Genomic DNA, 24,867 nt, shown 5'->3' on the forward strand with positions numbered 1-24,867 from the left:
TACACTGACCAACTGTGTTACCATATTAAAAAAAAAGACATTTCTGTATGGCATTTGATTTATTTTTTCTCAGTTTACAGCCACATGGTTTAGTGGAAGTTGTTCCTGCCCATGGCGAGGGCAGGGGTGGAACAAGTTAATCCTTAAGTCTCTTCCAACACAAACCATTCAATATGATTCTATATAATATAATTCTGCACATTTTTCTTCTATAAAAACAATAAAAGCAATGACATCGCCAAACAGAGGGATAATTTTATATAGTAAACTGCAAGCTATTCTGCAACTCAGAGCAGTGCTTCAAAGGAAGGATAAACCACTGAAACAGTGCTTCTAACAGCAAGCACCAAGGTATATTAAAAAACAGCTGAATGTTAAGTGATTTAAGCATTTACCTTTGGAGTGGGACAGTTCTTGGACAAATGTCCTGGTCTGTGGCAGTTCCTACAAGTAACGTTTTTGTCAGCTGCGTAGTACCGCATGCTGCTGTGCCTCACGCCCACATAGTTGGAGATCTGCGCCTGGTGAAACAGAGAGAGAAGTGCATTTACCACTTGAGATTCTGTGCTTTGGGAGCTGGGAATTATAAAGGTCACTGCTGGCAGTGATCCAGCAGAAATCTAATGTTTCACATGTACGATTTTCACATCCAGCTTTGGAATGGGTAATTCTGTTACAGAGAAACCTGCATTGTCTGGAAGAAAAGTTCTCATTTGAACTTCTGCTTCAGGACATTCTTTTTTGCTATTTAAAACTGAAGTTGTGAAGCTTTCCCTCAATCATCCAAGATACTTTTACTCACTGTGCTCTGTTACGACAAACTGGAATTTTCTCCAGAACACAAATATAATGAACATCAATTGCAAATGCAAGTTATATATTCCCTTGCACACATTAAAGCAAACTGCTTAGACAAAGTACAATGCTCTAGAAGTCTGGATGAAATCTGCAATTTGCAATTGTAAAGAAAGACTTAAAAAGGAAAAAAGAAGAAGAAAAAAAAAAAAAAAGAAGGAAAAAAAAAAAATAAAGAAGCTGGAAACAACTGTCTCTCTCCCAGTGACCTCACACATACTTTCTGTGTAGGCAGTCAGAACTGAAAATCCTATCTACAGCTAGACAACTAAATCATCATTGCCTAGTAAACATTACAAGTTAAAAAAAATACATTAAATTTTGGATGAGTGAACAGGAGAGGTATAAAAAAACCATTTCTCCTCAGGGAAAGAATTTGTTAATGTCTCATTCGATTGTATCACCTGTACTGGACATTGGCAAGAAAAAGGGAAGGAGCTGAACACAGCAGCTGAAGCTCACTCCTCATGGATGCTCCAGCACCTCAGCTGGGAACTCTGGGCTGCGGTGTCCCCACGCTGCCCCTGCGCCGAGGCCAGGAAGGCTGCACACCCTGATGCCTCCCACTGCTGCCTGGGAAGGGGACCAGGCTGCCCTGAAACAGTTCTGAGGCTCCAAAGAGACCAGGAAGGAAGAGACGATCTCCATCCTGCACAGTCTGTGGAAGCACTACAGTTCTTGGCACTCTTGTCCCTTTCTGCCTCTATTCCAGCCCCAGCTCAAGAACTCCTTCCTCCTGTGGGTGGACACTGCTAATCATCTCACAAAAACACCACAGAGGGGTTTTTCAATCCCATTTACTTTATTCTGCTTGTTAAGAAGCAACAAAATAAAAAATTATAGAAAAATTTGGTTGTCTTTATTTACCTCTAAATCCTTATGAGAGATGGACCAGTTCACATCAATTTTTCCTGAAAAACAAAATTAAAATTAATTATATTTAATTTATATTAATATTTTTCTACAATATATTCAACATGATGATTACTACAGTGATTGAAACTGTTAACATATTTTGATGTACTAAAGCAGAGAAACTAGTTCCATCTTTGGTAAAGGAAAGCTTCTGACCTACTGGGCACCAAATCTGCCTCACTTGAATATCAGCACATGTGCACCTATTGGGAGTTTTTCTGACACCACACTCTTTTCCTGACCCCTGGGGTTTAAATTTCAGGTGGTGATTCAATTCTTCCAGAGGTATGGGCCCCCAAGGTGCTGATTCCAGCCATGGTAGTTGTCCCTGCTTGCGTTTGTGGGGATGCCCAGCTCCAGCTCAGAGGCTGCAAGCGTGGGAGCACACGGAACAAGTTACTGCAGAGAACACACTTTTTTTCTCTCCTTGCAAAATCACCAAGTCTGTGTCTGCAGCCATGCATCCTGACTGCTGCATGCCAACAAGAGCGAGCATAACCTCAGACACCCACACTGTAAGCTGAGCAAATCTATTTCCAAACCGGGTTTGGTAATGTGCAATAAATCAAGAGGACACACTGAATTATCGACTGTCATGCCATAACCTTCTCACATGTGGCCTTTGGGCTGGCAGGAGGGAAAAGAAACAAACCAAGAAGGAAATGAAAGGCCAATAAGCTAAAGGAATAAGGATGCAGCTAGAGCTGTTAAAAATTCTGCATGTGAACACGGCTCATCGCTCCGGCTGTGCACACACAGCTGTGCTCCCGCAGCAGCTCCTCACTGCTGCAGGAAGATCCACGTCAGCACAGGTGCTCACCTTACCTGTACTTTACAGCAAGCATTACAACCTGTGTGCAAATTAATCCTGCATGTTTGCAAACTTTTAAATGCAAACTATCCCATCCTGATCCTGCATCTGAATCTGAGGCACCCAGGTTACTAACACAAATCACAACATCACAATTTACAGACAGCAAAAATTTCTCCAATTTTGATTGTACTATTCATTTCCATTAGAAAGTGGATGACTACAAATTAAAATGATATAATCTATAATTTTATGTCTTCCTATTAATTTACTGAAAAAGTCAGTAATTTTGGCTGAAGCATGTGATGTAGTATCAGGATACAAGGTATGTCGCTCAGGTACTTTAGAGCACAACTCCTGCTTACTGCTGCTCTTCGTTCAACAGTCAGGACTCACACCACATGTTCTCACCTGAACAACACCCTGAAGTCTTTTTATTTCCAACACTTGCTCATGCCAACAACTGTCACCGAGACATTGGTAATGCACTAAGTGGCCAGTTAAAAAAGTGACGTGAATGATGTATGAACCTGAGTCGTGGCACACAAAGTGACTGGCCACTGCCAGGACTCCAGCACCCACCTGCACTGTGACTCCAGCACTGTTCAGGATCACTGGGAGCATGGATGGGACAGTGATGAGTCAGCACCCCATTGCAGGAGCAAGTTGTGGGTATGCTTGAGAGAAAATCAAGACTTTTGAGGCCCGATAATTAAAAGTAAAGAAAGACTGTCATATTTGAGTGCATTATTTATGCCTTAAATGCCTGTTAAGGAAATTAATTCATCAAGAAAAAGGTATTTGTAATTCAAAGCTCAGCCTTGGCAGTCAGCACGGCAAGTGCCGTGTTGCACAGAAAGGCACATGCAGAATGGTCACAGATCAAAATTACCAGCGAATTAACTCCTGTTAATCATTAGGCATGTCCTTTCTGAGGGCAAACCAACCAAGTTTCTCTTCTTCACTGTCAAAATCCCCAGATTCACAGGGGAAAACCATGATACAATGATTCAAATATTCCTAATACAAGAAGCTAAAACTGTACCACTCAGAAAATAAATATAAGAGCTTTAATGCTGAATGAAATATTACAACAAAATCTCCCTTTACTAAATCTCTTTGGTGATCTAAAAGTTAATTCTAATTCACAATAGATTGCATAAGGCTTTGTTTTAACACAATAAATTTGTCAGACAAACACCTACAGAGAGTTTTGCTTCTGCAACCAAGGTGAAATCCTGCTGTAGAGAAACATTAAAAAATCTGCAAGAATATTTCTCGCTGACCACAGTGTTTTGTCTGGCTCTAGATCACAAAATAAATCACAAAACTATTATCAAATTGACTTCAACTTCCTTCTGGTTTTGTTCGCTTATTTGGGTGAATTAGTGTGTCCTGCAGGCAATCCCAGCGCCCTGTGGGTGCTTCCTGGCCACTCCTGAACTGTCCTGGCTGCTCCCTTGGCTCACTCAGCAGCAGCAGGAGCACCTTGGCATTTTGGGGTCCCACACCCTCTGCAGCCTGCAGCCCTCACCACCTTTGCTTCCCTCCTCGTCATGCAGCCTCAGGCAGGGGCAGCCTCCCCCAAGGGTGCAGCAGCGGCTTTGCCTCGGGGCAGGTGGCAGCTGGCACCCAGAATCAACACACAGTGGACAAGGGACCACAGCTGGGGTCACCGACACCCCGGGCTGCCCAAGGATGATGCTTTCCCACCCCACAGACCATGACCTGGGGCAGACAGGGCAGTTTTGGGCAGACACACGCTGTTTGCTGGGAGTTCCATCCCTAGCAAAGCCTGGTACGACACCTGCACCTGACGTCCTCCAAGGCGGTTGCCAGTACCACATCAGAGAATTTTACGCTTTTTTTTAAGGTGGGCATGCACACAGAATGTGGATTTCTGCCTGAAGGAAGGGCTGTGATTGCTTTATTTTTGCATTTGCCTTACTTTTATTTTTACTCTTCAGAATACGCAGTTCAAAGACTTATTCAGACAATCTCTATCAAATTTTCCCCCTTTTTCTGTGAAGAAGTTGCATAAATGAAACTCACTTAAAGCTTTCTGCGAGTTAAATAAAAACAAGAACATCTTTGGTATATTTGTGCTTTTAATCTTCCTCATCTTCCTTTATTAAATGCTATCTCCTTTATAAGATTATGTTAATTTCTACACTAAATTCTCTGTACTAAGATTAAGATGAATTCCTGTAGTATGATGATATATATTTCTATACTAAAAAACGCAACAGACCTTACTGTATAAAGTTCTTGTATTTATACTTCGAGAAAATGGTATTGTCGAACTGCTGATCAGGAAAGAAGAGGATGTAAAATATACACCATTTATATGAAAATGGAAGCCCTGCACAAGGTTCTCCCTTTATCAAGTACCACATTTTGGCTGTCCTCTGCCCCTGCACAATGGGATGAATGGCAAGCAACAGCTTTGCTTTTATTTAAAGAAAATTTTGAAAGATCATTGAGATTCACATGTATCCTTCCACCAGCATGAAAATGTAAATTTCTGAGCAGCGCTCGGGGTGAAGCCAGATTTAGGACCAGTGTTCAATGTGCATTCAAACCTCCCCTCTTTCATCCCAGACAGGGAGAGGAGGGGAGGAGGGAGAAGGAGGACCAGCAGTCAAAACCTGAAATTGCCCAGAGGAACAATCTGCTTCCACGGAACAAAACACTGAATCAGAATAAACAATAAACAGTTCACAAAATTTCCTTATCTGCTGTGCTGCTCCACCAGGGATCCCAGCAGCTGATCAGGCTGCCCTGCCCAGACAGGACAGGGCAGGGCACTGCTGGGCAAGGGCTGTGACCCCCCCCCCCAAAATCACACTCATGTTTCACTCATCAGGGCTGGGAGAAAACATATCCTTACACAAGATCTGCCTGCCCTGCAAGAGTCTATGCATCACCTTCTTCAACAACAGAGAAGCTGCAGAGCATGGACATCACACTTTTAAAATAAAATGCTAAATTTCCCAAAAGAAGAAGGCAAGTGGTCATGTGCCCCCTTCCTTCTAACTGGAAAATACATGACGAGATGTATTTTATTTATTTTATTTTATGATCAGCCCAGTGAAACAGGACACTTCAAGCTGTGGAACAATGATACATGGCCTGAAGGGCAAATACATTTCAAAACTGGGCCTTAAAAATTGGATTTTGACTGCTAATTAATATAGCAGAATAGAGAACTCTAATTATATTCTACTGTAAGATCTCTGTGGCAAGGACTGTTTCAGACATATATCTGAACAATATTTACCTTACCAGGACACAGCTTCTGCTGCAAGTGGAAGAGCATTTTAAATTATAAGCCTTAAAATCCCTAAAAATCACTAGATCTGTAAGAATTTCTCATTGTGACATATTGCATATATCCGAAAATTCCTGATTATGTGCGACCCAAAGTGATTCAAGTCTTATGGCAATAGAGGTTGCTGTAATGAGTTTCACATTTTCTGTGCCCAAGTAGCCCTTCTCACAAAAGAAAAAGCAACGACAGTATGCCGGCGCGGCAACCAAGCACCGTCCCAAAACAGAAACCGTGGTGGCCTCCGGACACCAGGTTTTGTAAAACACAGGAACTTGGGTGCCTGTGGACCAGGACACACTGCACATCTGTCCCTCCTGGCAGAGGTATTCCAGGAGCGTACAGATAAACGTGTGTGTGTCTGCACGGCCCTGTCTGTGAGTCTGTGAGTGTTTATGTGTGTACACATGCCCATCCACCCACTTCACCGTGGCCTGCTGCTGACCAGACACCATGGAGAAGAATCTGGTCCTGCTTGACCAGCCTGCTTGGTGCTGGCTGAACCTCCCACTCCAGCGGCTCCAGGTCCATCCCAGTAGGGACCCCTCCCCACAGGTGGCCGTGGGGCTGCAGTCCCCTCTGCACACCCCAGCTCATCATAGCAGCCCCTTGGAGGGGAACAGCATCAACCCTGGTGTGTTTTTCTAGGGATTTCTCAACTTTTCCTTGATAACAAAGAGATGATTTACTTAAAAACAAAACACCTGCTGTTTAATGGAATACCTGTCAATATCTCTTTAAGACAGCTTTAAAAGAGATCCATAACTCCCGCAGGGAAATCAGTCGATGGAATTGTTGACAGAAGTTCAATTCGAGACATTTTTTCATGGCAAAAAAAAAAAAAAAAAGGGTCTTTTACCTCTCCCCTTCATACCTAAAATTACGTATGTGCCAGAAATGCACGCATGTTTTGGCAGTAGAGAAATATCTGCAATGCTTTATTTTTAGCAGCCTTTATCTGCCATTTTTGAAAAGCATCACAAAATCCAACAAACAATACTCAACCCGTTTTTAATTAAAATGTAAGCAGTTGACTGAAGCAAAGGCAGAGTTGGCCAAAAGCATATCAGAGTTCAAACAGGAAAAGAAACTCACACACCTCTGAGCAGCCCTGCAAATGTGGGAAACTCCCCCCAAGGAGCTGTAAAAGTTACTTTAAATAAACTTCAGCAGCTATGACCCGTGGGGGAAGACTTAACCATCATTGCCAGAGAGGAAAGGTCTGGCCGTTGGGTTGGACTGCTGCTCTAATCCCCCAGCAGCGTGTCTGCTAATGGGGCCCCATGGCTGGGCTGGGCTGGCTGCTCCAGGGCCATCATAGGCCACGGAGCAAAACACAGATGAGTCAAGAGCACCTAACCAGGCAGAGATGTATTTTTTGTGTTAAAGCAGACATTAATGAATACTGAAATCACTGAAGTGTCAGTGCATCCTGCGCTCTATTGGGAGTCAGGTCCCTGATGCCACATTTTGACCCTGTACCCCGTTTCTTTTCATACCACATTTTGGCCCTGTTACCCCAAACAACCTCTGCAACAACCCGTCCTGCACCCCCTCCACACACCTGCACCGCCCTTCATGTCTCCCTCAGCTCCATTTATTCCAGCAGCTCTGTGTGGGTAAAACGCCTCATGTACCAAGTGGGAATAAAAACGTGCAGTCAACAAAGCAGAAGACAATTCTGTAAATCATATTTTTGTGAAATGTATGTACCACCAAACTGCTGAAATGCAGGGATACACGCTAAGTGTGAACATGTAGGGTGCCCTTTCCATTATATAAGTATGCATAATTTCCTGTCTGTTTTCTATCTGTGCTGTAACACTGCTTCCTTCAGCACTGGCCACTGCTGGCCATGTTAATTCACAAAACTCAGCGGCTCATGATTTTCAAAGCTTAGCACAACATTTGCAGAACAAAGTAGGTTTTTCTCTTTTTTTGGTGGGTACAAGTATGGGGACCACAGGAACAGTTAAATTCATGGCATGGTTGGTCTACCACACAGTCGGGGGAATTCTTTAAATAGAGCCTGTCACTCTCTTTGCCCATCAATGGGATTTCCTTCTCAAACTGCTGATTCGTTCAGGTACACAACAGAGGAAATTTCAGTTAACCTTTGTTTCACCCCGGGGAAAAATCTGTCTGAAAAGTATAAAGTGAATAGATTAAAAAAAAAAAAAAAAAAAAAAAAAAAAGAGAGAGAGAGAGAAAAGCTGCAGGGTTATTCTTCCTAGTGTTCACAGCAGTCAAAGTTAAACAGAGAAAAGGAGGCAAACATGAACATTTTATTCCCACCAGAGAATAAGGTATAATATATGATTTAGAAATCCCATTGTCTATACTGTGATTTCTAATTTAGAGAAGGAAAGGCTGAACACAAATCTATTGTTCTCATCGGGCGCATCAAGATTTCACTTTTTCACCATTTTCTATATGACTGAAAAGGGAATATTACTTTACTTTGAAGAGAAACGTTTTTTAGCTATTTGATAGAGTTGTCTGAAATACCTTTTAGATTCCAGCAATCCTTGGTAAAGAGAAAAAATAATAAATACTAACTCAGAATTACATGTGAGAAAACGAAAACAGGGATAAAACCAAAAGTACAGTAATAAAATAAATGGAAATTTCAGGGTTTGTTACTGCCAAAAAAGGTCTTAGACTGGTCTAAGTTAATCATAAAACTCCCCATTTTGAGATACAATTGTAATTTCAAAAGAGGAATAATAATTTTAGGTTTCTAGCATCATTCATCTGACAAGGTGTCTGCAGCATTTGCTGCGGTAACACACTGAGTTACTGCAGACCTATGCCCAGCAAGCCTCCGCAGAGCAGACAGACAGACAGACATGGAGCTCAGGAGCATGGCCAGGGCCTGGGCGTGCAGAGCCGTGAGGTCTGCGAGGCCTGAGCTCCAGCGGCAGAGATATCCTGAGATGCCTTATGGGATCAATAGGTTGCCAAGGACTGATTCAGCGTCACCGAGACTATTTCTGTGTTCAAGCGATTGTGATTTTGTCAGGGCTGCGCAGCCCTTGAGTAGGCTGGTGGTGGTGGGGGCCAGGGCTGTGGCGGCTCTACGGCCACGGGGAACCTTCACCTCTTAATCAGCTCGTGGAGAGGGGTGTCTGTGGCAGTGTCAGCTGCTGGAGCCTGCCAGCCCAGCCCGGGCACACGCGCTGCTCTGGGGATTCGTAGGGATCCCGCACGGCCGGGTACAATGGCGCCTGGTTAACCGCTGAGACATGAGCCTGAGGAAGAGCCCCGCTTCACCCCTCACCATTTACAGAAGATCAACAGTTGTGTCTCCCATGCCAACATACTGCATCTTTTTTTACCAACACAAAATGGAGAAATATAAATATAAATATAAAAATACAAATATAAATATAAATATAAATAAAGAGACTTTGTTGTCTTCACAGAACCTTGCTCTTGTGGTGTTTGATCTGCCAAAGTCCCTGTGGCTAAAAGAAGCCGTGTAAGTTATGTGCCAACAATGTGATGTGTCTCCCTGCAAAGAAATCCAGATTTAAAGCTTCTTGGAAATTAATTGCTTCTTGGAAATTCAATGCTTCAGTTGAATCACAAACCTAAAACCATTCACCAGTAGCTGCATCCTGGAGAAACAACACGGCTCTCTTGATGCTGCCACAAACAATAAAACAGGAAAATAATCCCTGGATTGGAATAATATTGATGTAGATGAATATCTGAAATTTGTCAAGCTTAATTGGGGATCTTAACTTTTTCTCTGAAATTCCCAAAATCTTTAACCCAAGAAAAAATAAATCACATTTCAATGCAGGCTGAGTGCCAGTCTTTGGGTATGGGCCAGAATTTTGGTTCAACTTTCCTTCATACTGATAAAAGGCCCATTGGGCAAAGGCAAACTAAATCATCCCAGCTCTGGTGATTCCTTCCCATCCTCACACTCAGACCAGGCTCCCACAAACAGCTCTCGGTACATGAGGAGGACCACCACAGGGTGCCTGGGAGGAGACAGACTAAAAACAGCTCAGAAGGTGGCAGTTCTCAGCACTTTCATCTTTTCCTGGGAGGACTAGAATGAGCTCCAGACAAAAGGACTCCCAAAGAGCCTGGTCAGAGTCAGGATGCGGGAAATTGCGCTACTCTGAGAGCAGAACTGCAGTTTGAGCTGATCCCAATATGGAGACATAGAGTGGGTGAAATCCCTAGTTTTCCATTTTGGTCCTCCTGATGAGTATAGCAGTAGGAATCATAAGCAGGAGGTTCCTCAAAAATGTTCATGCTGAGCAGAATACTTCTCCCATTCGGGTAACAGAAATTAACACCACCTCATAGATTTCATATCAATCCATTTGAAGACATCTCCCCATCCGCCATGCACCCCGGGTGCCCCTACACATTAAGTCTTCTTCATACTTGAGCTTTCCAAAAAAAGAGAGGAGTGATGCAGTGACACAGCACTCGTGACAGTGATTGGAAACAAGATGCTGATGCATCTGAGGATGTACAACAGCACAGATGCTACAGATGCTCCGTGAGAAGAAAGCTCCAGCATAAGCACTCTGCTCTCATTTGCTCTTCCTGGCCTTACCACCACAGGCAGATCTTTTAGTCTATCCCTGAAACACTTCTACAGCAGGAAGAGTTTGAAAGATCTCCTCAACACCTTGGTCACGGATTGTAAAGCATGTACCAAGATGGCGCAGTTGGTCTTCCAAGAGTCACTACCATGGAAAACTGGTGGGTCCTAGCACAGACAAGGCTCTCAAACTGCCACGAAGGACTGTAGATATTTGGAACATAAAAGGAGCAAACAAACAGCACCAGCATCCGGTGCCTGAAGGTCACATGTCTCAAGACCGGTCTTATGCTGGGCTCCATGGGGTGGAGATTGTAATGCTGCAAAGAATGAGAAAATACACAATGTCCTTTTCCATTGCAGTGCTAATTTTTTGGTGCTACTTTGTTTCACATGAAAAAGACATCCTTTTCTTGGGAACAGAACACAACTGGAATGGATATCTCAACATCCGTGTTCTGCTCGCAATAGAAAACAGTTTTACAGAAACATGTCATTCTGTACTTAGAGGCACTATTTTGAAGTGGTGAATAATGAAGTGACCTTGCCAAAGAACTCCTAAATCTCACTGGCTACAACAGTTCTGTCTTTGAAATAAGGACCACAGCAGAAAAAATGTCACTCTTTTCTTCCTTTCCAAAGAAAAGTGGGTAAACAGAAATGTTCTCTCTAAAATCAGCAAATAACAATTCTCGTTGAGAAAATTCAGTTTTTGCTTGTGGAAAAATTTCTCAGTGCTGCAAGGAGATAAAATGAATCTGATGCCCCAATTTCATCTGTTTCCCGTGTATACTGGTGCAGCGGTCTTAACTGTGGGGTGCAGACACCCCAGGAGCAGGGAGGGCATTCCACTGCAGCATGGGAAGAAAATGCTTTTTTTACCATTAATAAATAAAACAAAACAAAACAGTTTTTTAAAATAGTATATACTTGATCTTTCATTATTTTTTACTTTCTATTTTGTGTGTGCTGTATAACCACAATTGACACCTCAATGGTGGGGTCGAAAGCACCTCCTACAATGCTAAAGACATAGTTATTTATACTTTGATCATTTGTCTCTGGTTTTGGTTTCTTTTCTGTTTGTTTGTTAGGCTTTTTTTTCTTTTTTCCCCCTTTTTTTCCTTACACAGATACCACAGCAATAGGAAAATCCCTCTCACTGCTACCAAAAAGCAACTCGTATTTTAAGTATGCTGTTGTAATGAACAAAACTTTCTTCCGCATATACTAAATTTAGGTTTTCTTACAATATGAGCTTTTCATACACCTTGGAGCTGCACCTTTTGCTGTCAAGCAGGAGGCCAGGAGGGATGTGATCAGCACCACAGTGGGTGCTGCTCAAGTGTTTTCACAGCCTGTGACATGCCCGAGACACAGAACAGAACACAGCGACTGGGAGAGCTCACAAGCCTATGCTTGATTTTAAGCATTTGAATTCTGAGAATTTAATAAGCCTTTACTGAAAATGAATAGGACAACAGCAGTACTGAATAGTTAACCTGCATATAATTAGTTTTAAAACAGCACTTATGACATTTGATATCACTTCTTCCTGACATCAGTATAAATGGAAGGCATATTATATGCTAGCTCTTCCTACCTAAATTCAAATACTGCAAACCTCAACTTTTTGCTGTTCTAGTAGGAAAACGTTATGTACTTCATATTAATTTTTTTTCATTTAATTTATAACCATTTTGCTTGATTAAAACATTTTTTTAATGTTGATTTTAAACAGCAGTATTCTTTATAATATGCAGTCATTTACTTCATGTGACTGAGCTGAAGTGAATGTGAAATATTTATATTAATCCAAGACAGCTGGTGCACATCAAAAGTTGTGATTTAAGTCACCCCTTTCTGATAAAGACTCAGTCATCTGAACAGTTTTGCCTGTGTACCTCAGGTGAAAGTCCCCTACGCTGCTGCAGAATCATGGTTCTACTCCGCAACTGAGTAAATATAGTTTCTGTATCACAAATAACCTGAAATCTTTGATTCAGGTTTTCCCCCTTCATCTGGACAAGAGGAAGGAATGTCTGAATCCATGACTGAAGGGCTCGTTGCAAAGCAGATCCTGCTTCTACCTAGCAACACCGGGAAAAAAACAACCAGTCCTATCACTGAAAAAAATCACCAAGGCTTCATTTAAAATGTGCAATCAACCAGATTTCCTGAGCAGGGTGGTAGCTTGTCAGTCCTTTAAACAAATAATGCAGACACTCTCTCTAACTTGCACCATCTTTCACTGGGCTGTGGGCAGAGAGGAGGGAGACAAGAAAAGCAATGGAACACAAGATCAATGCTCCGAGCCTGCGGCCAGGGCACAGGAGCTACCACAGCTCACAAGGGTCAGTCCTGTTCCTAAAGTCTTGATGAGCTGGGAAGGGGGAACATACGGCTAACATTGGGAGAGACACCTCTGAAAGGAGCTGGCAGCATTTCATGCTAAACATCAGGAAAGCCTGACAAGGGTGTGAAGGAGGGGCAGGAGGGGGGGGCTGAGAACACCCCACAGCCACCCTCCTGCTGACAGCTGGTCCCTGCCTGTGGGCAAGAGAGGGACCAGGGCACAGGGGCCACACTGGTGCTCCCCCAGGCTGTCCAAAGACAAGTCCTGTCCTGCTTGGCAAGTCTCCACAGTGGGATGACCCCAAACTGGGATGATGCCACTGCTGTGTGTTCACCAAACACTGTGCTACCAGAGTCTGCACCAGTTTTGGTGGCTGGATGTCAGATCCAGCCCAGGATCTCCTCACCTGAGCCTGAAGGAAGCCACAACTGCTGGAAGCCCTGCCCATCTTGGTCAGGAGCAGCATTCAGCCCATGGCTCACAGGAATGCTCCAGCATGGAGATGAGCATGCAGTAAAGCCACCACACACACCTAGTTCTGTCAGCTGTGAGCTGCTACAAGGGCTGGCCTTGATGCCAAGACTATGTAGTTTAGGAAAAGACAAATCTTGACTGCCAGTTAAAAACCAGAGTTACAGATTTCCCATACGCTTACCTCCTTAATTCAGGGCAAGACCAGAGGCAGGAAACTCCCAAAATGTTATGAATTCTGGATGGCAGTAAGTACCTCTGCTGAGTACAACCCCAAACAATTTTATTTCAAGTGCTTGACATATGAGCAATAAAGAAATCCTGGGATGCTTGAGTTCGCCTCTCCTTTTGCCGTAAGTTAGTGATTTAGATGATTCAGTATGACTGAGATCAGACATGTATTTTGCATATATTACACAAGTCTGAAAATCAGATATTAATTTTCAAAAAAATGTGAAGAAAGTACATTTGAGATGCATCATTTTTACACTTGCTTTCATTTACATCTGTGTTTGTATAAGATCAACAAAATCCATGATGCACTAGGAAAGATGTGATTACATTATTATTATTTTTTAAGAGAGGTGCAGAGGGAAGCATAGGGGAAAGATAATCTGCAATTTGTTACCCAGCAGATCTTCAAATGGCTTTAAAAAAGGAAAATGAGGTATAAACATAAAAAGCTACCTACTCAATGTAAATGCAGGCAAGTAAACACATTATTTAAAGCAAACATATTACATCATTCACCAGCAACATTCAAAATCTGGAAAACAAGTGGGCCAACTATTTAATCTGAGAGAGGAATGCACAGCTATCCCCCCTCTTTTAGAAATATAAAGAATGATAAATTTACCGGTTGCCTGAAAAGACCATATCTCAGGAGCTGTGAAAACACTGATTTCCTTTTTTGCCATTGTCTCTGACAACACGCTCTTTGAATTACACACCTGCCTCCAGCCTTCATTATTTCTGTTTCATTATAATGAAGATTATACTTTTGACTTCCAAGGCTGCTTGCTTTGACAAAGCCCTGCAAAACCTCCCTTTCCTTTGCAATCTGACAGGGCCATAACAAAAACCACAAACGATTCTGCCACAAATAGGATGTTTTACCCACAGCACTCTAACCTGCTACCACACTAAAAAGGAGTGCTGTAGAGAACCCAGGTGTCACCACTGCAGGTGCCACCACTGTCACTGATATCAACAGGAGCACTCAGATTGGAACATCTCAGTGACCTAAGCAGGCAACAAACAAGTGGAGAATGGGAGCTGCTTAATCGTACACAATAGTTGTACTGGTAAAAATGTCCAGAAATGCTGAAATATCCAAAAAGACCACTTTTTAATTCAAATATCCAAATTTTTAATGAAATTTGAGTCATATGGCAGCCTGTGTGGGGGCTTCCTGTGTGACTAACACCACACAAATGCTAGCTCTGGGATGCTTCCATGTGGCCCTGTGGCAGGCGGTGCTCTCGTGGTGGCTAATGGGGACAGAACACCAATGACACGGCAAAGGCTGGGTTGTGATCCCCTGGGTGTGATCCCCTGGGAGTGCCCATCACTCTCCGGCACACAGCAAGGCCTGGCTGGCACACACTGACCGTGGAGGTGCTCTGGGTGTGCAGGTGCTGGCACTGGTGGCTCTGCTCCGGGCACTGAGTGGCACAGCTGGATCTGGGCTGGGGACCGAGCAGCACAGCTGGATCTGGGCTGGACATTGGGTAGCACAGCTGGCTCTGCACCAGACACCAGGAGGCACAGCTGGTTGTGCACCGGATGCTGGGCAGCACAGCTGGCTTGGCACCACATGTTAGGCGGCACAGCTGGTTCTACACTGGACAGTGTGTGGCACAGCTGGCTCCACATCTGCCCCTTCCAGACCTGTCCCAAGGTACCAGGTGCCCTGGACTGCACCTAGGGCTGCTCTTTGTGGCCACGGCTGCTGCTGGCACGTGCTGAGGAACGGCTGCTGGGCACCAGTGAATTTTCAGTGCTGACCTTCTCATGCTTTTACTCAAGGCTTCTGCTTGTATTTGCTCTTTCAAACAGCATTTCACCTGAGTTACAATCACCAGCACCTTATGGTTTCAACAAAAAAATCAGTAGGGCTGCCGCTGTTTAAAAAGAAAAGTGGCATTCAACTATTTTGTCAGGAACACATTTTACCTGCTGTGATGTGCTACTTGGTTAGACCAAAGGAGGTACCATAGCAAACCCCCGGGGTTCTTCTGGGCACAGTTTCCAAAGCTTTTGCACATGCCTGCATTCTTTATTCATGTTGAATTACATAAGCTCTTTTTTTTCCCTGTTGTTGTTGTTGGGTTTTTTTTGTTGTGGTGGTTTTTTTTTTTTTTTTTTTTTTTTTTTTTTTTTTTTTTTTTTGTTGTTTTTTTTTTTTTTTTTTTTTTTTTTTTTTTTTTTTTTTTTTTTTTTTTTTTTTTTTTTCTTTTTTATTATTTAGCTATTCATGCACTCAGAAAAATGTTAAAAAATTAAGTTTCTGTAAACACAGTGTTATCTTAATAAGTTCAAATATTATTAGACTATTCCCTGGGGGAAGAAAAGCAATATGTTCCAAAGCAAGTGGCTGTATATTTTGCAGAAGGTGGCTACTCTGAAATTAAGAAATGCAAATGATTTTACAGTTTGTGTGCCTCAAAGTAAAAATACTGATATTAAATTTTAAAAAGGTAGCATGAGACATTGCTGCTTACGCCAGAGCATCGGGAGGATGCCAAGGGACCCAGAGCGATCCCGGGTCTGGGGTTTTCAATGGCACAGACTAGTGATCACAGGATGCTGGTGATACTCTCCAGTTACCCCTGGCAACCCTTCTCAACTGTAACGATGCTGCCCCACAATAGCTTTCACTGGGCAGCTTTCTCTTCACTTAGCTGAATGCTCTGGGACCATCTGTGTCGGAAAGCATAAAAGGCCAGCCTGCCTGTGGGCCCGTCACTCTGAACACCACCTCTCTGACCCCGATTAAATACAACTTTCAATCCCTTTTGTCCTCCCTGTTGACTTCTCCTATTAAGGGAGCCCTTTGACAAAGAAAGCGGAAGAGTGGACTAAGTGCCCCCAAGAAAGGTGATGTCTGATACTGCTCAACACAAGGATTAGCAAGCCAATACATAACAAAAGCAAGTTTGGGGGAGGGGTAAAGAGGAAAAGAAAAAAATGGTTTTATACAGGTCTTTGACTAATTCAGTAGGTACACAGTTCAACAAATAGCTATACAAGAGGCCTGCTCCCAAAGAAACAACCACCAGGGAACAATAAATCGAGGAGATACCTTTCAGCATGGCAATGCAAGGCCGTGACATTGACAGGAGCAGTGGATGTGTCATTTCCTACCTATGGGTTCTTAAAGTGCATGTGGTCATGGGGAGAGGTGCCAAGAACACTCAAGAAGTTACTCTAAGGACAGAGTTTTTCCTACAGAAAAGTCTTGTAAAATATCCTAACTTGGGTGATTTGAGGTAACGGCAGTGAAAGTGGGTGACAAAAACATGAACAAGGAGAACAACAGTGGCTGGAGAAAACCTAAATACTTGCACATCAGAGCTGATTGTTTTCAAAGGCACGTACTAAAAACTATCTGCTTTTTGGAATATGCAAAATTCCTTTGCCAAAAAGAACACATAAAACTTTGCCACCAAGGCGTGCAGTAGCCGTGGGGCATCCTAATGCAGCACAGCCTCTGACACTGAAACCAACAGTCAGCACTGGGGAGTGCCCAAGCGGATCCCAGAGTGCACAGGCATGGGGGGCACGAGCAGGGGCAAGAGCAGAGTGCCCACTGCAGCCCTCATCCTCGCCTGACCTCTGCAGAGGGGACCAGCCCCTGGCACAGCCACCCTCATGGATGGGCAGGAAAATGGGAACCTCACTGTGCCCCCCCAGGACACAGAACAACATCCCAGGGGCACTTGTCCAAGGTGCCGGGCAGTCATAATGAGGTGATCATCACCAAGAAAAGTCAGGAAGCACCTGGGTGCAGAAAGTATCTCTACTGAAAAACCTGAGCCAAACCTGAGCTCTAAGGTTCTCTAGGTTTGCTCTACTTCCTTAGAGCAAAGCAGCAGCAGGGAGGATTGGGGATTTTATTTCCATGAAAGAAAGATACTGAAACAGTAGAAGTGATCAGAAGAGAGAAACAATAAATGGAAATCTATATACAAAGCAAACCTTAATAGAACCCCAATGATTCTGGGGTGTTTTTGATGCCAGCAGTAATTAGGCCAGGGATGCAAGCAGATCAGGTTGCTCATGTCAAAGAAAGCCAAATCTACCCAGGCTTCTTGTTTAGACTATGTCCACTGTACCATCTTAAAACACAACCCCACTTCTAAATAAAGGTTAAAATTGTGCTTGTGTTAGGGAAGAGCTGTGTGAGACCCAAGGGATGACCAGCATTGCTGACCACAACCCAACAGGCCGTGCCTGTAGCTCCAGAGACGGCTCCAGACCTCTCCAGGACAAGCTCTGCAATCTTTCTCAGCCATCAGGCTTTTACTGACAGCTTTATTACCATGAACTATCTGCCTTTTACATATTCTTTTGAAATCTAGTGTTTTATTTGACATAGTCAATTTAGATCACAGATCCTTCTTCCTCTTTCCGTCTGTTTTTTCAAAGGGGGCCAAAAGACATCAGAAAAGTTCCCAAATGGGTGCCACTGAACATTAGTATTTCTCTATGGACTCCGGAAAGTAATAGATGGGAACCTGTTTCTAATAGTTTTACTTTCTGTGTTATCTGGAGAAAAACAGATTCATACATACAAAGTGGACTGTTTCAGAAGATAGTGCTGTGAAAAATGAAAGGCTGTTCCAAAGTAAAAAGTGATTATTTCAGAAGAAATGAGAAGCTCCAATGTCAACCCTACTGCCTGAATCAGCAAAAAATCAAAGCTTTGCACAGAATAGGAAATTGGAGATTTTCCCTAAATTTACATTTCTTTCTGCTGAGCACATTTTTGCTTCAACGTGAAAGAACTTCTTAGAGACACTCCTAGTTTCAGACATTGCTTTTTGCTACAGTGCTGTAAAATGCTGCTGCCTGGAACTGGAATTCCATTAGTACAATTGGAAGAATTTATGTATGAATGTTAGATATGAGCCACAACAGCCATGGATAACATCATGTAAATGAATTTTTTTTTTCTTTTTTTTAATGAGATCTCCTCAGTCATATTGACAATTGTCCAACAGAAAACCCAAAGCCATATAAACTAAAAAATAAAAATTGCAGTTTTTGCTGGCAGAATCCATCAGAAACATTGGCAAAATATTACCATATATATCTTTGATATTTAGTTCACTTCTACAATAAATCAGGAAAAAGTAACTCTAAAACTGTCATCCTAAAGCACTGTACTGTTATTAAAACCTAAGTGATACATAACATTTGCATTCTATATATATATCATCATAATTACACAAGCAAAACCCATAGTTTTGATATTTCAAGTTACCTAAAAGAAGCTTTTTCTCAAGACTATCCTCACGACCCTAAGCCTCCAAAAACCTAAACTGCAAAATGTAAAACTGACTCTGTAAGATGCACTATTTTCAAAAGCAAAGATCAAGAACTGAGGCAACCTCAGCTGGCCTTATGAACCCAACCTTTTGAAAATAAACCTTTTTCTTACAGAAACTGATTTTTGCTGATAAGCATTCCTGAATTATCTGCTGGGCTTCTGGAAGACACAGCAGATCACATGGGACGTTGCCAAGGGGGAATAGTTGGCTTCTGAATCGCATGGGACTGCCTTGGCACGTGAGCCACTGCTCCCTTGCATGAACTAACCCAGCAATCCTTCAGGACAGAGAATATGCTCACATTACACTTTCTTAATAGATAAATAATTTACAGAAAATAGTGTTGTATGAACTGCTGATTCATCCACAGCAAATACCCACAGTGGAATCTTAAAACTACAGCCGTGAAACCTCCTAGAATAGCCAAGACTGCATAAAAACTCAGAATAACCATTTTATAGCTCAATCCAAATTAATCTGCTCTGCATTTCCTTCTTTACTTTGGCACCATTAATTGTGTATGATGATGTCCAGATCATGGCCTTCTACCAGGCCATGCATTTTTACCACTCCACAGATCACCAATGTCTGCAAAGCAGATGCACAATCCAAAAGGAAAGACCCAGGCAAAGAGCAAAGATGTTACTGCAAGAGGTGAGTGGAAGGAACATGCACAAAATAGTCAGAACTGTGAAAAATACAGTAGCTCAGGAGGTGCTGAAAGTGTTGCTCCTGATTGTTACCACCAGAAATGTTGCATTTTGTCAGTGAGTGACCTGGCTGGGGTTTTAACTCTAATTAACTCTGCTTTAACCCCACACACAAGCAATGTATTTCATCATGCCTAATATAGGAAAAAAAAAAAAAAAAGAAAAAAACCAAAAAAACCCCCCAAAACCCAAAACATTAAACTCAACAGACATATATGAAATTGCCAACATATTGCAACAAATTGCAACACATTTTTCTTAGGACTATATATCCATCAGTTCTGATATCATTTGTATCCAAACAATATGAACGCAAATAGTATAAAATACTCTCTTTAGATCACTCTTTCACGAGTACCACAGTGGGGTTTCCAGAACCTCCTCAGGAAGGTTTGGGCAAGAGAGAGGTGAAGGGTAGGGGCACGGGATGGACTTGAGCAGAGAAGGGAAGGGATGTCACCAGCCCTGAGGTGGCTGCATGGCAGCCTCTGGAAGCACCTCTCTGGCTGTGAAGGACACAGAGAGGAGAGTGCATGGCAGGACCACTGGTCCCCTTGCAGCCTCTCGGGCCATGAAACTCCAGTCTGCCACACCACGGAGAGCAGGGCTGAGCCAGGAGCATTGTGAGGGGCGTGGAGAGACAAAATACTGGAATCGCTGCACATGAAGGGAGCTCACTGAAGCCCAGGCTGTATTTAAATACTGAATTCGGTATTTAATTCAGTAATTAAATACCTAACTAATTTGTTCAAAGACAGAGAAGGATGAGCAGCCTGGGGAAGAGATAGCAGCACTGACCCTTGAGTCACCAGGCTGCAGATGGCACAGGGGGACACGTCCATCCCTAAGGCCTCCTGCACCAGCAGTAAGAGCAGATCCTACCACTTCTGTGGATGGAGCCAAAGCAACGCATCACCAGCACACAGCTGAGCTTGATCAAGGGAAAATGACATGCTGCTTCAGGAAAAGAAAACAAAAACCAACCCCAAAACCCAGCTGTGCCTTTAACCCACGATATCTGAATCCAGTGAGTGGGATTTTCCTCCACCTTCTTGTCTTCCAGCCTTGGAAAGTCCAAGTACTCTTTCCCAACCTGTTCAGCTGAGCTCACCTGTCACTTCCTGCTCCAGAGTGAACTCATGCAGGGCCAAGCCACAAACCATGTCTCACAGAGTGGCCATGGTGCTTGGAAAACTGTGGGGAGACTGAGCACAGAAGTGGCTCCATCATACACAACACACTCCAGCAGCTTGACTGCCAGTATACCAGGGTCCAGATTTCCAGGATTAGGCAACAACAGACATAAAAGGTATCTTCATGGGTGAAAATTTCATGGGTGAAAATTTCCTTTTTCAATTGAATTTTCATACAGTTTAGTTCTCTGCCTGAGAAGGATATCTGACAGGAATTTGCTTCTATGACACACGCGTCGTAGCAGGAGGGACAGGGACAGAAGAGTTACCTGTGACCTGGCTAGAGATAATGATGGATGGACCGGGACAGCCTGAACAAGCACGTGCAGAGCTCAGTCTCAACATGTTTTTACATCCATGTCTTTTAAAGGTAAGTCTGCACTGCTCAAGCCTGCCAGCAAGGACCAACGGTGCCACCTGTGCCACCAGACACAAAACCTCTGACGCTGGTGCTTTGCAGCTGTTTATCGCTGTGTCCGCACAGCAGATTTATCTCTGTGCCCTTTATTCCCACTTACTCTTATCACGACACACGCTGGAAAGAAAAGACACTAGTGTAACATAATTCAGACATTTTAAACTTTTCTCTCAACTGTTTCTGAAACATATCAGTTCCATTCAGGCTTAGAAAAGGAGCTTCAGTATGAGGTGAGGCGTGTCTTTTGTCAGCACCCCGTCTGCTCCCTGTGGCCTCGTAAACAAGCTGCTTTCTTTAGAAATACAGCAGACCTCCAATTTAAATTTATGGAAAGGCTGAACCAGAGGAGCCCACACTCAAATAATTTTAATAACCTATTAAGTTGCGACTTCAGATTCATTTTATAACTGTGTTCCTCAGGGAACTGCACTATCTGGATAAAGATAGAGTTTTTTCTCTTTTAAAGATAAATAGCATCATTAATCTGCAACATTTCTTTTCTATTATCTTTCAAAATGAGGAGTTATTTTGTTCTGATCTTGAGGTAATTAGCCTTCATTCACTAGCCAGAAAATGTCTGTGTTCTGAAAATTAAAAATGTGTCATTAAGTGGAATTTACCATAATGTCATTTATCTTTATATAGTTCATCAGTGACAGCAATGGGCCTGGGAATCCATCAGCTTTTACCGAGGAAGCATTAAAACAAATTGAAAAACAGAATAATCCCAGGCACTCTTTAACACAGTCAAAGCCATTTGGGTAATTAAATAGTGGTATTTAAAGTTTTAATTTAGATTTTCCCCTCTGTTCATCAGCAGTCAAATGAGATGTTCATATTCATAACTGTTTGTAATAAAGGGTTTCATAAAGCAAACAGAATATCAATGCTGTTAAAATTAAAGAGAACACAGAGAAACCTTTCAAGTACAAACAGGGAAGTTCATTCCTGCTGTACCTTATTTTCTAAGGTTACGTTGTGAATAAACCCTCACTGTACCTGGCTCACTCTTCACACTAACAATGCCCAAGTTCTGTGATGTCTGTGCTCCTGGGGGGTCACAGACACCTTCTTTCACACTCTTTGTCTGTGGGTGTTTTGTTACTCAGGAAAGCCAACTTCCACAGTTTGCCTCCCATTTCAATTGTTTTCCAAATGCTTGCATATTAATCTCAAACATCTTTTATACTGTATATTCAGCTCTGGAGAGTGGATTCTTCTGTTATGTTCCTAGAGTTACTGCAATGGGATGACATGTGGCCCAGAAACCCGTATGCAGTATAAATAATGCTAAAAATAATTATTTAGAAACACAAACAGAATGTATAAAATCTTTCTAGCACCGCTTTAGCTAGGAAATATTAGGCTCTCCACTAGCTTTTGCCAAAATTAAACTAGAGAGAAAAAAATTAAGTAGCTCTTTATGAAACAGTTTCAACTGAAATAAGTCTGAATAATGACATCTTCAGCACACGTACATCCTCACCAAAACTCTATTAGTTGGGATGCAGTTATTTAAAATAGGGAAGAACATTCACCTGTGCTCTCTGCTGAGTACAGCTGGAGCTACATTAGACTAAAACTGTCGATAATTTACTGTGCGAGTTTTGTTCTCTTGTTTAATGTGGTAAAAATGCCACAGGACTTTAATGTGGTTTTAAATGAAAAGTCTAGTAATCCTGTTTGCTTTCTTTTAAGTAAACTATAATGCCCCCCAAATCATGACTCCAGCTGCAAGGTTACAGGGACTTAGACATTTTTCACAGAACTGCCTGAGATGTTTTATTTTTTGATCCCGGAGCAGTGGGCTATATATAAGGCAATAAAAGAGGCTCTTACATAGAACCAGAAAGAGCCATCAGGAACATGAATGTCTTTGTAATTTTTCAGGTATGGAGTGGAACAACTCAGCACTGTATAAATCAGGTACAATGTAAAATCAGCACAGGCTTTACAGCTCAGTAAATAACAAGACACTGATGATAAACTGATAATAATCTGATGTTATGAACACTATTCCATCAATGTTTAGGTTTTGTGGTTTCTTTTATATATTTTTATTTTATTTTATTTTATTTTGAAATTTAACCAGATGCTTTTGAGCCAGTGCTATACCTTGGCCTCCAGCACAGTCATAACTGCTGTGGAGATCAAAATGAAACCTAGAGGTGACAAGATCAAGTCGTACATGAACACAACCTGCACTACTTGCCAAGGTTAATTGATTCAGGCTGCTTTTTAAAATTAAAATTGGGTTATCAAAAGCCTAACATGGACAATTTTTAAAGGCATATGTGGAAGGAAATAGACAAGAGGGTGCAAACTTACACCCTGTATGTAGCACCAAAATAATTTACTAAAGGAGTGGCTGGAGATATCCCCTCTCTGTGGAAGGTGGAAAGGAGCAGAACCTGTCTATCCTACACCTGCCAGGACAGCCAACCAGGATATACTTCTGCTGGGAAAACTGAGGAATCTGAGCATTTCCAACAGCTCCAGCAAAGCGGCATCTGTAGCGTCACCCAGGTGAGCTAACGGCAACTGGCAGCACAGACAAAACAAATGCAAAAAAATGTTCTTTAAACGGTCTTTACACCGCAATTCTCAGTGGCAAACTACAACTGGCAGGTTCAAGTGTGCCCCTTGCCCCCCAAACCACCAGCTACCTTATTGGGGCAGCAAAAATAGCTTGGCTTTCGGTAATATGAACCCGATTCTTGTAATATTTAACTTCACTTCCTGTGTCTTTGTGTTGCTCGAGGAAGTGAAACTCATGCATTGCATGTTCGTATTATTCCCCCTTATAGCAGACTTGCAGACAATGTCTGCAGTGGTCTGGAGCGATAAGAGCTGCCTCCAGGACACGGATTCTCCTGGGGATTAGGCAGCACCATCTGGGGCCTTGCGTTGATCTGCAGCAGCTGCAGCCCAAACATGCAGAGTGAAAATGGGTGCTGGTCCTGGAGTGCTAAACAAGTTGTTTCAACTCAGCTCCAAATACAGTTTGATGCCTTTTGAGAAAAAAAAAAAAAAAAAAAAAAAAAAGAAAGAAAGAAAGAAAGAAAAGAGAGAGAATAAATAACAGTGACTCCCCTTCTTGTGTGAGACGTGCCAGTGGATGCTCACTGCAGCTCTGCGACCCCCTGTACTGCTCTCTGCCCCCAAAGAAAACCCCATGTCATGAGGGACATGGTGAGCTGGTGTGGTGCAAAATCTTCAGAAAAAACAGGACATGACCAGCAGAACTAGTGCTTTCAATACACTTGTGTCTTGGCATTCACTGGAAAAGAAAACATCCAGGTATCTAAAATGGGTAAAACACTTTGAGGGGCTGCAAGTTTAGGTACCCCAAATGCAGTGTTTCGCTGCTCGTAAGGCGTAAAAGGTAGCCGTCAAAGGCACCTAACTTGAAGCATATCTCAGTCCTGTAAGGACTTCCTGCTCGGCACCAAGAAGGAATGAGGGAGCTGGCAAATCATGAGCACATAGGTTATCTGCTGTGTCGGCCAAGAGAGCCTTTGCCTAGAGATTTTTGGCATTTTTTCTTTACCCACTCTTTTCTTCCTTCACTGGTACTCTGCTGCAGCTGCACCTTGCTTTGTAACTACATGAAGCAAACCACAGGGCACAGCCTAAAACCAATAAATCTCATTAAAATAACTAATTTTTTAGGAAGTATGCCTGA

At 42.6% G+C, this 24,867-nt stretch overlaps 1 protein-coding gene across 3 annotated transcripts in view; it reads right to left on the minus strand.

The window, feature by feature from the left end:
- Nucleotides 1–24,867, minus strand: part of ZCCHC7 (zinc finger CCHC-type containing 7) — an 86,868-nt gene that overhangs the window by 29,041 nt on the left and 32,960 nt on the right. For all 3 annotated transcript variants that reach the window (XM_040090122.2, XM_040090121.2, XM_040090123.2), the window contains exons 5-6: nucleotides 1,723–1,766; nucleotides 396–521 (exon numbers count right to left, since the gene is read on the minus strand). In XM_040090122.2, coding sequence (XP_039946056.1) covers nucleotides 396–521; nucleotides 1,723–1,766 — 170 coding nt within the window. The remainder of the gene's footprint in view (nucleotides 1–395; nucleotides 522–1,722; nucleotides 1,767–24,867) is intronic.

This window comes from Hirundo rustica, chromosome Z, assembly GCF_015227805.2.
Source record: "Hirundo rustica isolate bHirRus1 chromosome Z, bHirRus1.pri.v3, whole genome shotgun sequence".
NCBI classification, from domain to species: domain Eukaryota; kingdom Metazoa; phylum Chordata; class Aves; order Passeriformes; family Hirundinidae; genus Hirundo; species Hirundo rustica.